At 52.0% G+C, this 17,075-nt stretch overlaps 1 protein-coding gene across 1 annotated transcript; it reads right to left on the minus strand.

Annotated features, from left to right (window-relative positions):
- Positions 1 to 12,448: 12,448 nt before the first annotated feature.
- Positions 12,449 to 16,994, minus strand: DHX58 (DExH-box helicase 58). The gene is made up of 12 exons (XM_058041887.1): positions 16,745 to 16,994; positions 16,467 to 16,668; positions 16,188 to 16,378; positions 15,866 to 15,982; positions 15,534 to 15,660; positions 15,272 to 15,454; positions 14,941 to 15,197; positions 14,684 to 14,833; positions 14,303 to 14,464; positions 13,398 to 13,588; positions 13,107 to 13,203; positions 12,449 to 12,955 (listed from the first exon to the last, which is right to left on the minus strand). Exons 1-12 carry the CDS (start codon positions 16,985 to 16,987, stop codon positions 12,776 to 12,778), a joined length of 2,100 nt encoding a protein of 699 aa, XP_057897870.1. The 5' UTR covers positions 16,988 to 16,994; the 3' UTR covers positions 12,449 to 12,775.
- Positions 16,995 to 17,075: the final 81 nt, after the last annotated feature.

Genomic DNA, 17,075 nt, shown 5'->3' on the forward strand with positions numbered 1-17,075 from the left:
AGCCGCAGCCCAGGGGGAGCTGAGTGAGCCCAGGTGGGCTCCAGGTGGTTCAATTCACCTTGATTGCCATGACAAAGTGCTGGCAGGGATTGTGGGGTGCTGGGGTGTGAGCCAGCAGCTCCAGAGTCCAGAGAGCACAGAGCTGATATGGGGGAGTGCAGCAGCACCAGCCCCACATCTTGGCTCTTGTTGGAGCTCAGTGCATCCATCTGGATGTCCAGAGTGGCCAAGGACCCCTCTGGGGGCCCAGAGACCCTGGCACACAGCCCAGAACACCTGGGGATTTGATTGTGACTCCTGGAGCAAGCTGCCAGCTTTGTATGAGGACCTGAAAGTCACAGAGGTTTGAATAATATAATAATAAAATTATCACAGGGTGGAAATGTAGATTTTAGGATTTTTGGTATGGGGGTTATGGGGACAAGAGGGAGGAACTTAGGTGTGTTCAGCCTTTCTTCTTCTCCTCCTCCTCCTCCTTCTCCTCCTTCTTCTCCTTCTTCTTCTTCTTCTTCTTACTCTCCATTTTCTGCAGTGATGTTGGCACTTTGGGATTGGTTTAGAGTAGAAGCTCACTGTCTAACACAGGTGATAGGTATTGGGAATTAAGTGTAAATATTGTACACGTAGCTTTTGGTATAAAAAACTAACACCACCCCAAGGGTTGGAAACAATCACCAGCTTTGTGTGAGGAGTTACAAGCCACAAGAGTTTGAGTAGAATGATAGTGAATTTGTGACAGGGTGAAAATGTAGAATTTTGGGGTTCAAGAGGCAAGATGGAGGAATCTGGGCATGTCCTGTCCTTCCTCTCCTTCTTCTCCTTGTTCTCCACTTTCTGCAGTGATGTTGGCACTTTGGGATTGGTTTAGAGTAGAAGTGCACTGTCTAACACAGGTGATAGGTATTGGGAATTAAGTGTAGATATGTTGTACTTGGTTTGTGGTGTAGAGGGGCGGTCAGAGTGCCTGTGGCTGCCCTGCTGAGCAGATCTCGGCTGGGCAGAAAGAAAATTTTATAGATAAGAATTGATAAACAACTTCAAGACTGAAAAGTGAAGAGTCCAGACTCGTTCTTCAGCCACTCAGGTGAAACAGAGACATCCTGCACATCTCAGGGCAGCAATTAACAACAGCAATTAACAACCAGCTACCTGAAGGGCTCTCACCTGTTTGTCATCAGCTCAGTTAGCAGTGACCCAGCTCTGGGAAGTTCAACCCCACCCCAGCGTGGATGAGGGATACTGACCCCACAAACACCCATGGTTGCTTTTGAGAACACCTCAGGCTCGTCAGAATTCAAAGATTTGCACTCTGGAGCTGCTGTAAACATGGAATAATGTTTCCCAGAGCTGCAGCACTTGCCACATGAGCAGGTGTTTGCAGGTGACAGAGGAGCTGTGTTCCCAAAGCAGCCCCTGCACCAGCCTGGGCACTGCTATTTATAGTGAGAGCTGCCTTTGATGGGCTCTGTGAGCTCTGTGAAATATCTGGGCCAGGCACACGCAGCTCCCACAGCCCCACTCTGCCACAGGATGCTTCTCAAGGAAGGCATTGGGGAGGCTGGATGAACCCAGACAGGACCCATGTGCCTTGAGGGATTCAATGGGGAGAATCTGTGCCCTGAGAGCCTGACAGAGCTGGACTGTGCTTTGCACCCTGGGATCTACACAGCCACAGCAGCAGGGCAATGTTAACCCTAAAACTAATCATAATCCTGACCTTAACCTGAAATCAAATGCTAACCATAACCTAAAACTTAACCTAACCCTAACACTAATCCTAAAGCTAATCTTAACCCTGAAAATGACTCTAACCCAACCTAAACATAACCCTTACCCTCACCAAACCCACAACCTGGCCCCAAACCTAACCTTCAATTTAACCCTAAATCAAATGCTAATCCTAACCCTAAACCTTACCCTAACCCTAATACTAATACCAATCCTAACCCTAAAAATAACTTTAAATCTAACTCTAACCCTAACCCAACATCTTACCCTAAACCTAACCCTTACCCTCACCCAGATCCCAAACCCAACCCTCACTTTAACCCTAAATAAAATGCTAACCCTAACCCTAAACCTTACCCTAACGTTAACCCTAATCCTAAATCTAACCCCAACTATAAATCTAACCCTAACTATAAATCTAACCCCAACTATAAATCTAACCCTAACCCAACCTCTAACCCTAATCTTACCCTCACCCTGATCCCAAACCTAACCCTCACTTTAACCCTAAATCAAATGCTAACCCTAACCCTAAACCTTACCCTAAAACTAACCCTAATCTTAATGCTTAACCCTAACCCTAAATCTAACCCTAACTCTTAAATCTAACCCTTGCCCTGATCCCAAACCTAACCCTAACCCTAATCCTCACCCCATGGGCACCACAGCCCCATTCTCTGACTGGGGTGCAGAAATAAGAGCACAAAGGGGTCAGAGTTGAGCTGAGCCCCCATTTGGGCCCCCATGAGTGCAGGAATGAAAGAGGGACCCCAGCACTGAGCATCACTTTGAGAGGCACCAATAATTCACTGTCAGGGGAGAGGCTGCTGTTATTTTATGGCCCTTGTTATTTCCTTCCTATTGTAACTTTTAATTAAAATCTACAGAAGGCCGATAACTGCTCCCTCTGCATAATTGCAGGGAGTAAATTTTATTATATAGGAAAGCGGTTTTAATTTTTCATGGATTTGTTTTTAAGGGAGAGCAACACTTTGGTGGGATCTGTGAGCCCCAGTGACATTATCAAAGAGGAACAAAGATGGGTTTATTACCTGTTCCCCATAAAACTGTTATTTTAGGGGAGTTTTGTGCTTCCTCCTAATGAGAGATGAATTGCACCAGCTTCATTTGCTGTAGGAGGAAAATTAAAATGAAACTGATAAGAGCCAAGCCTCTAGCTCCTGCCTTACCTCCCAATTATAAATGAAAGCTCACAGGCATTCCAGAGATGGGGCTTGATGTCTACATTAATTATAAATAAATTATCTACACTTAATGTTTAAATGAAATTTCAGATAAAGCTTTATATTTAGAAAAAGTGTTGCATCAGTGCATAAATATTTATATGCAAGGAGTCTGGGTGAGCTGCTGCTGCTGCTGCTTCAGCAGAGCTGGAGCAGGGAGCCTTGCCTGGGTGTTGGGAGGAGGTGACACTGAGCCCCGAAGGAGGGGGACAGCCCTGGGACAGTTTAGGACAGTCCTGAAGCTGGGGTTTGCTTTGCTGGGGTTTGCTTTATTGGGGTTTGCTTTATTGGGGTTTGCTTTATTGGGGTTTGCTGTACTGGGGTTTGCTTTGCTGGGGTTTGCTGTACTGGGGTTTGCTGTACTGGGGTTTGCTTTATTGGGGTTTGCTTTATTGGGGTTTGCTTTGCTGGGGTTTGCTGTATTGGGGTTTGCTTTATTGGGGTTTGCTTTGCTGGGGTTTGCTGTGCTGGGGTTTGCTTTATTGGGATTTGCTGTATTGGGGTTTGCTTTATTGGGGTTTGCTTTATTGGGATTTGCTGTATTGGGGTTTGCTTTATTGGGGTTTGCTTTATTGGGATTTGCTGTACTGGGGTTTGCTGTATTGGGGTTTGCTTTGCTGGGGTTTGCATTACTGGGGTTTGCTGTACTGGGGTTTGCTTTGCTGGGGTTTGCTTTGCTGGGGTTTGCTTTGCTGGGGTTTGCTGTACTGGGGTTTGCTTTATTGGGGTTTGCTTTACTGGGGTTTGCTTTATTGGGGTTTGCTTTACTGGGGTTTGCTTTGCTGGGGTTTGCTTTATTGGGGTTTGTTTTATTGGGGTTTGCTTTATTGGGATTTGCTGTACTGGGGTTTGCTTTGCTGGGGTTTGTTTTATTGGGATTTGCTGTACTGGGGTTTGCTGTATTGGGGTTTGCTTTGCTGGGGTTTGCATTACTGGGGTTTGCTTTGCTGGGGTTTGCAGAGGGGAGGTGATGGGACACCCTGTGCCTGTGTCAGCCTGGTGTTTTCAGAGCAGCAGCCCCACAGCCAGTGACAGTGACAGTGACAGTGACAGTGACAATCCTCCGTGCTCTCATCTTTCTCCACCCTCAGGACCTTTGGCAATGTCCCACAGGACCCCTGAGGTGGTGCCAGGGCTGGGGTGAGTCTTTAATGCAGCCAGAGGGGAGGAGGAGAAACCTGACAGGCCCCAGCTGAAAGCTGTGTGGAAAAACAGTAAAGGAGGGCAAATCAAAGGGATGGAAATTGTTCAGCCCCAGTCACTTGGGAGGGAGTCCAGGTGAGGTCCAGGCAGGATCCAGCATCCTGAGGTGGGATATCAGCCCTGGGACACAGAGAGCTGCCTGTCCTGGGATCTGCTTCATGCCATCAGAATCTGGGATGCACCATCTTTCCAGGGCCAGGAATGCATTTATCTGATTTCTTTCTGATGCCTGAAACAGAGCACCTCTGTCAGGAAGAACATCCCTGTCAGGGAGAACATCCTGGCCAGGGCAGAGCATCCCAGCCAAGGAGAACATCCCAAGGGAGATGTTCCATTTGCCAAGGGAAATATCCCAGACAGGGAGAAATCCCAGAGCATCCCAGCCAAGGAGAACATCCCAAGGGAGATGTTCCATTTGCCAAGGAAAATATCCCAGGCAGGGAGAACATCCCAGAGCATCCCAGACAGGGAGAAATCCCAGAACATCCCAGGCAGGGAGAACATCCCAGGGCAGATGTTCCATTTGCCAAGGAGAACATCCCTGTCAGGGAGAACATCCTGGCCAGGGCAGAGCATCCCAGCCAAGGAGAACATCCCAAGGAAGATGTTCCATTTGCCAAGGGAAATATCCCAGGCAGGGAGAACATCCCAGACAGGGGAACATCCCAGAGCATCCCAGACAGGGAGAAATCCCAGAACATCCCAGGCAGGGAGAACATCCCAGGCAGGGAGAACATCCCAGGGCAGATGTTCCATTTGCCAAGGAGAACATCCCTGTCAGGGAGAACATCCTGGCCAGAGCAGAGCATCCCAGCCAAGGAGAACATCCCAAGGGAGATGTTCCATTTGCCAAGGGAAATATCCCAGGCAGGGAGAACATCCCAGAGCATCGCAGAACATCCCAGGCAGGGAGAAGATCCCAGAACATTCCAGAACATCCCAGCCAAGGAGAACATTCCAAGGGAGATTTCCATTTGCCAAGGGAAATATCCCAGCCAGGGGAACATCCCAGAACATCCCAGGCAGGGAGAAGATCCCAGGCAGGTGCACACAACAGCCACCAGCGAGGGCTGAGCAGGCAGAGCCGGGCTCAGCTGGCCCAGGAATTTCAGCAGGGTCACCTTTGGTATCACAGCACTGCACAGTCCTTGCTCTGCAATGGGAGCAGTATCTCATTTCTTCCTCAATTAGCTCCTGATTATCAGTGTCCCAGGGCCCCTTTCCAGTCTCTGTTTAATGCACCATTAATAATTCATTTCTCAGATAGCAGGAACGCAGCGCGAGGTTGGGGCTTTGTGACTAATAAGCACCAGGGCAACTCTCTCATCTCCAAGGGACAAATGAAGGCAACAAAAATAAAGTGGAAGAATCAAAGATAATATGTTTTGTGGCCTTTAATCAAATACTGCATAAAGGGTTGGATTACTCAGGTGGAGAACACACTCATACACTCCTCACCAGCATCATCCCCATCCCGCCACCTTCTCTGGCACAGAGGGAAATTGAGGCACCTCGAGTTAAAACTAGGGCTGCCCTGCTCCTAGGATTAGAGGTTTGGGTACAAACTGGCCCTTTCCTGAAGCTGGAAAATCCCAGGAGCAGATTTCCCGCTGCCCAGCAGAGCTGAGGAGTTGCAGGCAGGCTGGCAGCTGCACATTAAGTGTGACGGGTTTCTGACAGATCCAATTATAAAGCCAAGCCTCAGCAGAATTGCAGCCCTAAGATTTAGTGCGTGAAATTCTGTTTGGGGAATTTTTTTTTGGGATATTGAAGCTCGTGCCAGGGGGTCCCTTGCAGGCCCCAGACTGTGCCTGGGTCTCACCCCACTGTGCTGCGTCCCCTCCCTGCCACATCCAGCTCAAATTGTCACGTAAAAATGGCAAGAAGGATGGTGGCCACCCCAAGCAGTGCTGAGGAAGGGGGGATCTGCAGCCCCCCTGCCCCACAGAGACGTGCCCTGGCCCAGGGACTGCCCCTGCCCCTGCAGGGGTCACACACGGGCTATGAGCTGTAAATCATCTGAGTCCCAGGAGCTGAGGATCTGCCCAGGCCTTTCCACACAGCCCTGGGATGGTATTTTTAGCCCTTTCCTAGAAAAACAAGGTGGGCATGTGCGATGGTCTTGCTCTCAGCTGACCAGGGACTTGGCTGCCCTGGGAATGTTCCTCAGAGGAAAGCAGCCAAGAAACCTCCAGGGACCAAAGGATCTGGGCCAGTGAGAGCACAGGGATGTAAGTCCAGCTGCTCCCACAGTGCTGTGGTCTGAAGAGAAGTCAAGTCTCTTTGCCAGGCATGGGGTTGTTGTGCTCCAGCCAGTGCTGCACGAGCAGTTCCATCAAAACCCCAGGATTGAGGGGTTTGTTTTATTTTTTCTAAGTGGCTGAGAGCACAGGGTTGTGCCCTGGTGCTGACAGGGGCCCTGGGATCACAGGTGGGATGAAGCTGGCAGCCTGCAGCCCTGCTGCTATCAGATCAGAGCAGCAGCACCGTTCCCTGGCTCGGGGAACCCAGGAGCTGTTGGGAAAACAGATTTGCCTTTACATCTGCGAGGCTGCTCCGTGCTGCGCCATCCACAGCTGAGCCAGGCTGGCAGGAGCAGCCAGAGAACAGAGCCAGGGGGCTCAGTGACTCTGTGGGGCTGGAGTCTCCCCAGTCCTGGCTTTGTACCCTCCTGGGGACACCCAGGGAAGGGCTGCAGCCCTTTCCCTCTCGGGTTTTGGTTGTTAATTGCTGCCCTGAGATGTGCAGGATGTCTCTGTTTCACCTGAGTGGCAGAAGAACGAGTCTGGACTCTTCACTTTTCGGTCTTGAGGTTGTTTATCAATTCTTATCTATAAAATTTTCTTTCTGCCCAGCTGAGGTCTGCTCAGCAGGGCAGCCACAGGCACTCTGTGTGTTGTCCTTTTGTACTACAAACTACATATAACATATTTACACTTAATTCCCAATACCTATCACCTATGTTAGACAGTGCACTTCTACTCTAAACCAATCCCAAAGTGCCAACATCACTGCATAAAATGGAGAACAAGAAGAAGAAGGAGAGGAAGGACAGGACATGCCCAGATTCCTCCCTCTTGCCTCTTGAACCCCAAAATTCTACATTTTCACCCTGTCACAAATTCACTATCATTCTACTCAAACTCTTGTGGCTTGTAACTCCTCACACAAAGCTGGTGATTGTTTCCACCCCTTGGGGTGGTGTTAGTTTTTTATACCAAAATCCACGTGTACAATATTTACACTTAATTCCCAATACCTATCAGCTGTGTTAGACAGTGAGCTTCTACTCTAAACCAATCCCAAAGTGCCAACAGCACTGCAGAAAATGGAGAGGAAGAAGAAGAAGAAAGGCTGAACATGCCCAAGTTCCTCCATCTTGTCCCCATAACCAAAAATCCTAAAATCTCCATTTCCACCCTGTGATAATTTTATTATTATATTATTCAAACCTCGGTGACTTTCAGGTCCTCATACAAAGCTGGCAGCTTGCTCCAGGGGTCACAATCAAATCCCCAGGTGTTCTGGCCCGAGTGCCAGGGTCTCCAAGCCTCCAGTGGGGTCCTGGCAATTCTGGACACCCTGAGGGATGCGCTGAGTTCTGACATTTCCCCAAGCTGGGGTTGCCCCTTTGCACTGGGCTGGTGGGATCCACACTGGGCACAGGATTCAGTGGGTACCAGAGTGCCAAGCAGCAGGGGCACCTCCCTGATTCCCTTGGGAAGGGCAACCCCTGGTGTTGCCATCCCCATCCTGGTGCCCCTGCCAGGCTGGCACCACACACCACGTGCCAGGGAGCTGTTTGAACCTAAACAGAATAAACCTGCACTGATTATATTTCCTGCCTCCCGCTCGGGGCGCGAGGGAAATTGTTTGATGCTAATCCCCTTGTTTAATCCAGCAGCATCCTGACATGCCAACAGGCAGGATTAACTCCTGCTGCAGGACAGGGACACCCTGCACGCTTCACGGGCTCCCATGCAGAGACAAAACGGGGAGAGGGATTCTGCTTTTGGGGATCAAATTCCTCCACCACAAGCACTTTTCTGTGTGACCATCATATCGTCTGAAAAATCCCTTCATCGGGATTTCTTCTCCTGGGAAGATGGGAAGCCTCAGAGAAAAATGAAAACAATATTATCTCATTTGCTTCTCCTGTGTTTTGCTGCTTTGGAATGTGGTTTGGAGATTGTTTATCCCACAGGTGCATGTTTGATTGGTTTCATGTGAATTGTTTTGACTTAATGACCAATCACAGTCAGGCTGTGTCAGGACTCTGGAAGGAGTCAGGAGTTCTCATTATCATTCTTTGTAGCCTTCTGTCTGTATCCTTTCTCTATTCTTTAGTATGGTTTAGTATAGCATCATAATATAATATAATATAATATAATATAATATAATATAATATAATATAATATAATATAATATAATATAATATAATATAATATAATATAATATAATATAATATAATATAATATAATATAATATAATATAATATAATATAATATAATATAATATAATATAATATAATATAATATATATTATATTATAATTATTATAATTATAATAATTCTATTATAATATAATATAATTATAAATTGTATTATATAATATAATATTATACTATATTATATTATATATATTATATAATTATATATATAATATAATTATATAATATAATTATATAATATTATACTATATTATATTTTATATATAATATTATTTATATTATATATATTATATTATATATAATAATTATAATTATTATAATTCTATTATAATATAATAGAATTATAAATTATATTATATTATATATTATATATTATATATTATATATTATATATTATATATTATATATTATATATTATATATTATATATTATATATTATATATTATATTAGCCTTCTAAGAACACAGAGTCAGATTCCCAATTCCTCCTCCATCTGGGAACCCCAAAAATGCCACATTTCTGAAGACTGGAATTTCCCCTGGTACAGAGAGGGAAGCTCCAGCTGTCCCAGGAATGGCCATCTCAGGGTCTGATGTTTTCCCAGGCTCTTCAGGAGACATTTTGCATTATCCAGATTTTTGGATGTGCCTGGGAATCAAAATTCAGTCCCCATGCCCCTCACCCAGGGTCCCACCAGCTCGTCCTGCTGCTGCCAGGGCCAGGAACACGAGGCAGGATGGAGGCACCCTCAGGGCAGGATCCCCACTTTTATTTATCTCTTTGATAAAGGTGCCTGGGGTCCCGCTTCAGCTGCTCTGTGCCCTCCTTGCTGCAGACCTGCCCCGGATTTCACATTTCAATTTGCCTGACTTTATCTTTCAGCCCCAGTTCTCATCATTCCTCTCTGTGTGCCAAGCTACAGAGCCCTTTGATACCCAGCAGTTTTCTCCCCAGGAAGACCCTTGGAATCAAGCCACATCTCAGGCTCCTTCCTGATAACAGGCTGAGCACTAAATCCCACCAAACTCCACCCGGGGGCTGACCCGAGGCTCTGCCAGGTGGAGGAGCCAGAGGTTTTCCAGCTGGTGCCTCGAGAGGGGAATCAGAGCTTTCTGACAGAGCGCTGCTGACAAACGAAATGAGCTGTGGGAAATAAATTGCTGCGTTGCCCTGACCCTGTGAGCACAGCCAGGGGCACGGGGGGTGCTGGGGCAGGAGGGCACAGGAGCTGCTGGGGCTGTGCCCATCCTGGTGCCCTTCGGGGTGTTTGTGCCGGCAGAACTTGCTGCAGCAGCTCTTTGCTGTGGTGCCCATCCCTGCTTACAGTGATGGCTGGGACATCACTGGAGCTGAGATATCAAAGGTGCTCTGAGCCACAGACTTCTCCCAGGCTGGGATTGGGCCACGGGCTCTGGAGGATGCCAGCCCTGAAGGATGCCAGCCCTGGAGGATGCTGGCTCAGGAGGACACACAGCAAGGTCACAGCAGTGATCACTGCAGCTCAGCTGCTCCCTGCTGCCAGGCCCAAGGTGACCGAGCCCCTGGGAAGGAGAAATCAAATGCAGATGGTGTTAAAGCAGGGATGCAGAGGGAAGAATAAGCAGAGGATGGATACAAACCCACCTGCAAAGCCCACAGAGACTCGCAGTGCTGTCCTGGTCTCATATTCCATAATATCAAAAAGGGGCAAGTTTTGTTACGGAAATTCTGGTTTGGGGCTGTCCCAAAAGGACAGACAGCTCTGCCAGGGTTGGTGAGAGGTTGCACCACCCAGTGCTGCGGGCACCCACCGGGCTAACTCACAACCTGAATTCTCCAAGCACAAATCAGGGCAATTTGAGCTGAGCAAAACGCTCTGGGGTCCCTGCGGGAGGGATCCTGCCTGGGGAGCGGGAGGAGAGGCCATCCCGGCCCAGAGGAGCTACAAATAACTCCAATGGCCTCATTACCCAGTTTCTGATGCACAGGAGCTGGCTTTCCCCGGGGCCATGTCCACCTGGGAGCGGGCTATGTGTGCCTGGCGCCGCGGGAGCCTCTGGTGCCCTCTCACGTCCTTGTCCTGCTGCAGCTCCCCGCGAGCTGCCGAGCATCCGAGCATCCGCAGGGGGGTCCCCGGGCCAGCAGCAGCACGAGTGGCAGGGTCCCGCGGGGAAGGGACACGCCTGGAGCCGCAGGTGCAGCCTCCCGTACTCGCTGGAGCATCCCCGGGCCCCGCCGGATCATCCCCCAATTCCCTGAACATCCCCCGCTTCCCCGGGCATCCCCTGGTACTTGCCGGATCATCTCCCGGTTCCCCGAACACCCCCTGGTTCCCTCGGATCGTTTCCCTGTTCCCCGAACATCCCCCGGTTCCTTGAGCATCCCCTGTTTCCCTCGGATCGTTTCCCGGTTCCCTGAACATCTCCTGGTTCCCCGAACATCCCCCGGTTCCTCGACCATCCCCCGGTTCCCCCGGGTCGTTTCCCGGTTCCCCGAACATCCCCCGGTTCCCCGACCATCCCCCGGTTCCCCGACCATCCCCCGGTTCTCCCGGATCTTTTCCCGGTTCCCTGAACATCCCCCGGTTCCCCGAACATCCCCCGGTTCCCCGACCATCCCCCGGTTCCCCGAGCATCCCCCGGTTCTCCCGGATCTTTTCCCGGTTCCCCGAACATCCCCCGGTTCCCCGAGCATCCCCCGGTTCCCCGAGCATCCCCCAACCCGGTGCGGGGCTCCCTCTAGCGGCCGGCGGCGGGGCAGCACGGCCGGTCCGGGGCTCGGTACCGAATCCCCCGGTACCGAATGAATCCCCCGGTACCGAATGCCCCGAAACTGAATGAATCCCTTGGTACCAAATCCCTCGGTACCGATTTGATCCCCCTGTACCAAATCCCTAGGTACAGAATGAATCCCCCCGGTACCGAATCCCTCGGTATCGAATGAATCCCTGGTACTGAAGCCTTTGGTACTGAATCCCTCAGCACTGAATCCCCTGGTACAGAATAAATCCCCCGGTACCGAATGAATCCCTCGGTACCAAACGAATCCCTTGGTACCAAACGAATCCCTTGGTACCAAATGAATCCCTTGGTACCAAATGAATCCCTCGGTACCAAATGAATCCCTCGGTACCAAATGAATCCCCCGGTACCAAATCCCTCAGTATTGAATCCCCCTGGTACCAAATGAATCCCTCGGTACCAAATCCCTCAGTACTGAATCCCCTGGTGCCGAATGAATCTCTCGGTACCAAATTCCCTGGTACCAAATCCCCCTGGTACCAAATTAATCTCTCGGTACCAAATCCCTCAGTACTGAATCCCCCTGGTACCATATGAATCCCTCGGTACCAAATGCCCCTGGTACCAAATGAATCCCCCGGTACCAAATGCCCCTGGTACCAAATCTCCCGGTACTGAATGGATCCCCCGGTACCCAATCCCTCAGTACCGAATCCCCCGCCCCAAACCCAGCCCGTTCCTGCACCCAATCCCGGTCCTGGCTCCCTCACAACTCGGACGCTGCCCAGGGCACTCCCAGGTGAGTCTGAGGGGACGCCGGAGCCCCCCGGGACCCCTGGGGCTGTCCCAGAGGGGTTTTGGCTCGTTCTGCACCTCAGGAAGGGTCGGTTTGGGGTGGGTGAGATGGGTCACTCAGGGCACTGTCTGCCAGGGCAGCCTCACAGACTCCACTGTGCCCTGGAGACCCCTGTTCTGCGGGCACAGGGTACAGTGGGTTCTGCCTCTGGGGCAATTTTCCCCCCTCAAAGCCTCCTGTACCCACCCAGCTCTTGCCATAAGTGATGCAGCCACCCTTCATCTTCAGTCTAGCATGTGTGCTTTAATGGGGAGTCATCAAGTTCATAAATCAGAGTGTCCTGGACCCACAGAAATGATGGTTCTCCTGGCAGGGTTGTGGAGGAGAAGGCAGCAGCGTGGGGAGCAAGGTTTGGGTGGCTTTCAATCCCAGCATCTCATCCTTTCTGCATGGGTGCAGCAAAGCTCCTTCAGCAGCCATGGGAACCAGCTTGGGACGTGCTGCTGGGGCTCAGACCAGGAAGGAAAACAGGAATGAGCCGTGGCTCTCTGTCCAAGGGTCGAGGAAGCCTCCCCTTTCCGTGTAGCACCCTGAAAGCACCCTGTGAATGGTCCTCTTCTGAACAGAGCCTGTGCTACAAGGACAGGCTGTAGGTGCCAGAGCAATACTCCACGTAGTCAAAGGCCTCGATGGGGAACGTCACAGCCCCCCACTTCTTGTACCTCCTCTTCTCTGCTGGCGTCTCCACCACAAAGTTTTTGATGCAGAGGACAGGCAGCTTCACCTGGCGGTACAGCATCTCCATGCCCCAGTCCTGTGTGGGCAGGGAGGGGACAGTCACCCGAGGCACACACAGCGTCCCCAGGCTGCAGGGCCACAGCGAGGGGACAGTCACCTCGGTGTCCCACAGCCCACAGAGGGCACAGCTCACAAGGGGACAGACACAGGGGAATTGTGGCGCTCACCTGGCTGCAGTCTCTGCAGGAAATGCGGCAGCCGGGCTCCCAGTCCTTGAAAGCTCTCTGGAACTGTATTTTCCCAGAGGAAACTCTGTAATACGACCTGGAAGGAAGGGGCCACCAGGGTTGGGGTGAAACACCACACACCCAGGCGGCCAAAAGCGTCTGTGGGGTGAAACACCACAGTGCTGCTGTTTGGTTCTACAGGGCCAGACAAGCTCAGGCACATCCCAATGGCTATATTGGTATTATTCCAATAACTCCCCTTACCCCTGTGCCTGCCCACGAGCCCCCTACCCGAATTTGGGGTTGACATTGACGTGGTGCATGCCCTCCACGGTGCGGATGTCGCTGCCCCGGCACACGGCCCGGCTGCAGTTGATGCAGTACAGGCAAACAGCAGACGCCTGGTGCAGCTGCCTCCGCTCGCTGATCCTGGCCTCCTTCAGCAGCCAGCTGGCCACAGCCACCCTCTGCAGCTCCTGGATCTGGGGGGGACACAGGTATCACCAGCCGGGTTTTTTTTGTTTTGTTTTGAGCTGTTTTATTTTCCAGCATCAGTCTCATTACATTGTTATGACAATGGGAAGATGCCATCAGCTCACATCCCAGGCAGCAGACCGAGAACTTAATGTTACAACTTACTTCATAAGTTTTTTGACCAATCACACAAAGCAAAAGCACATTGACAGTAGTTCTATCCAATCACTATAAGCACACGTCCCTTTGGTTAAAACAATGCTTGCTTATTTTGAATACAATAAATTGTGTAAGCTTTACACAGAGCTCCAATATTAAGCTTCAAACTTCTTAATATCTTGCTAGATAAACTTTTCTGTAGCTTAGAGAGTTATTCTAGACAACATATCAGCTTTAATACACAGACCATAGCTCTATTTGTCCTTGCTTTTCTACTTTCTAAATAATTTTTCTGCAGACCTAGCTCATGGCTGCTGCTTAGCTCTAATCACAGTTCTGCTGCCTCTGAGGCCTGCCTTTTGCAGCTTTCCCAAAACCCTCTGATTTTGTGGATTCCCACAGTGGGGGGACAGGGGTAGCACAGGAGAGATGGCAGAATCCATGGATAACGAGGGAGGCATCATCAGCACAACCCCATCCCAGGATCTGGTGTTTCCCTGAGACAGAGCAAGCAGCAAGGGCTGCCTGGCCCTGCCAGACCCACAGCAGCAGCCAGCACCCACCTTTTGGAGGTACTCCTGCTCAGGCATGGCTTGCACTGCCTGGATCGCCCTCTTCATCAGCTCCACCAGGTCCTCGTTGAGCAGCTCTCGGGTCACCTCTCTGGTGTTGGCTTTGGCAAGGACAGAGTAGACGCTGTTCTCAGCACGGGCACGGCCCCGGGCCTGCAGGGCAAGGTCCAAATGTTGCAGTCAATAGATAAAGGACACAGCCAACCCTTCTGTGCTACCATGTGAGGATGGAGCCACCTCCACCCTCTGCTGTGCCTTGCCATGGAGATGGGCTCATCCCCAAGGATTCCTGCAGGGAATGCAAGCGCCCCCACGTCCCACCCCTGCAGCTCTGGGGGATCCTGGCAGGGCCAGAGGGAGCCCGGGCAGCACCTGCATCATGGCAATCTCGTTGGTCATCAGCCCATAGCGGACCACGATGTTGCACTCGGGGATGTCCAGGCCCTCCTCGGCCACGCTGGTGGAGAAGAGCAGGTTGAGGGCTCCCTGACGGAACTGCTTGATCACATCCTGCTGCTCATTCTGGGGAGACAAGGGGGTGATGCCTCAGCAGCTGTGCAGGGCTCTGAGACCTCCAAAGTGTGCAAATTTGGGTCGGTGCAGCTGCTGCCCACCCTCGCTGCACTCACCTGTGTCATGTGCCTGGTTTGGTTGCTGTAGCCAGCGCCGGTGAGGACGGCAGCCCTGATGTGCTGCCCACGGAGCGTGGCCGTGCCCTGCAGCCAGCTCAGCAGGCTGTGGGCACTCTGCCTTGTCCTGGTGAACACAATGCCACGAGAAGTGCCCAGGGGCTGGAAGTGCTCACGCAGGATCCCCTCCAGCTTGGCCAGCCTGGGGTTCTCATAGCGGTGATCCCCAGCAAGCTCCTGCAGTCTCGCCCTGTTCTCTGCACGGGTGACAGGAGCGTCAGGGACACCCCAAATGCAGCCAGCATCTCCCCCCTCCAGGCCCCCCTGTTACCCTCAAAGGTGGTGGTGAGGAACTGCTCGGTGGGGTCCTTCTTGTCCCTCTCAGAGCTGTAGAACTGCTGGAGGCACTGGAAGGCATCCACCATCCTCACGGTGTCGTTGATGAGCAGAGCGTCGTTGTACTTGCGCAGGTGCAGGGCGCACACGCGCGTCTTGCGACAAAACATCTCTGCAGCTGCCAGGGCAGGGGACAGGGCAGTGACAGCCTGTCCCCACGGCTCAGCCCTGCCACACCCTCCCTGGCACAGCCTCACCTCTCTTCTCCAGCTCCACAATGTGCTGCTCGTAAACCTGCGTGCCAAAGTCCCGTGAGAAATCCGGCTTCTCCATGAACTGCTGGATCTGCACCATCATCTTCTTCAGCTTCTCACCAAAGGGGTCCTGGCAGCAGAGAGGGGCTCAGGACCTGGGAATTGTGGCTGCTTGCATGGCCCAGAACAGCTGTGGGATCCCCCAGCACCAAAGCTCTGGGTCTGATTTTTCACACTGAGCAAAGCAGATGAAGGTGCCTCACACAGCAGGGCTTGGGGGCGTCTCATCTTCCACCCAGTGAGCAGCCCCATGGCTCTGAGCAGCCATCCCTCACCTGTGGTCTCTCCTGGCACAGGTCATACTGCTTCTTGGGTTGGGGGACGTGGCTCTGCAGGTGCTGCAACTCATCCTGCACCGATGTGATCTTCTCAGTGTCCAGGTTGGCACAGATCTGAGAGGGAAAGACCCTGCTTCCACCCTGAGCCCAGAGCTGCCCAGGACAATGCAGCACATGCTGCTCAACTGGTGAGTTTGGGGATGACTCCTCCAAGCTGCCCAGCACCCACAAACCTGGGCATCAACCCCCATGCCCAGGAACACCCTGCTGAACCCCAGGGGAAGCCATGCTGGAACAGCACAGGGGTCACAGGACGCACCTGCAGGATGTGCTCTACAGCCCCCTCAAAGGATGTTGCCCCCCCGGTGCCAGGGGATGCCGTCAGCCCCAGGACCTGTGGCAGGTCCCTCTCCCCACGGAGCTTGTGCTGGAGGTATCTCAGCATGATCTTGTTGTAGACGGCGTCCTTGTGCGTGTGGTGGCACTCATCTATCACCAGCAGCGAGAAATCTGCTCCGTGCCAGGGAAGGGAGCAAGGTGAGATGGTTGGGGCTCAGCCATGGCTGTGGGGCCAGCAGTATTTGCACCCGGTGCCCACCTGTCAGCTCCACGTGCACGTCCTCCTCCGTGCTCACCAGGGCGTTCTGCAGGATCTGCGCCGTGCAGACGACAACATCGCTCTTCTTCACCAGGTCGGCGAAGAAGGTTTTGTGGCTGGTGTCCCCACTGATGGACGCCACCTTGAAGCTGTCCTGCAGCACGTGGAACTCCTTCTCGGTGTGCTGGTCCACCAGGTGCACCTGTGCCCACGGGACCACACTCAGCACCAGCCAGCACCACCAGGGTGGCTGTGGGGCTCCTGGGGCAGGGCAGCACCTTGTTGACAAGCACGGCCACCTTGGCGTCCCTCCGGCTCTCCAGGTGCTGCCGGCAGACGTGCACGGCCACGCGGGTTTTGCCGGCTCCGGTGGGCAGCCACACAATGCTGTTGCGGCCGCTCAGGGCCGGGGCTGCCGCCTCCCGCTGGTACCCCCGGAGCTCCATTCCTTGAAGCTCCATTCCCTGAAGCTCCATTCCCCGCAGCTCCATTCCCCGCAGCTCCGTGTCCCGCAGCTTCATTCCCTGGAGCTCCATTCCCCGCAGCTCCGTGTCCCGCAGCTTCATTCCCTGAAGCTCCATTCCCTGAAGCTCTATTCCCTGAAGCTCC

This window comes from Melospiza georgiana, chromosome 28, assembly GCF_028018845.1.
Source record: "Melospiza georgiana isolate bMelGeo1 chromosome 28, bMelGeo1.pri, whole genome shotgun sequence".
In the NCBI taxonomy this organism is placed as follows: Eukaryota; Metazoa; Chordata; class Aves; order Passeriformes; family Passerellidae; genus Melospiza; species Melospiza georgiana.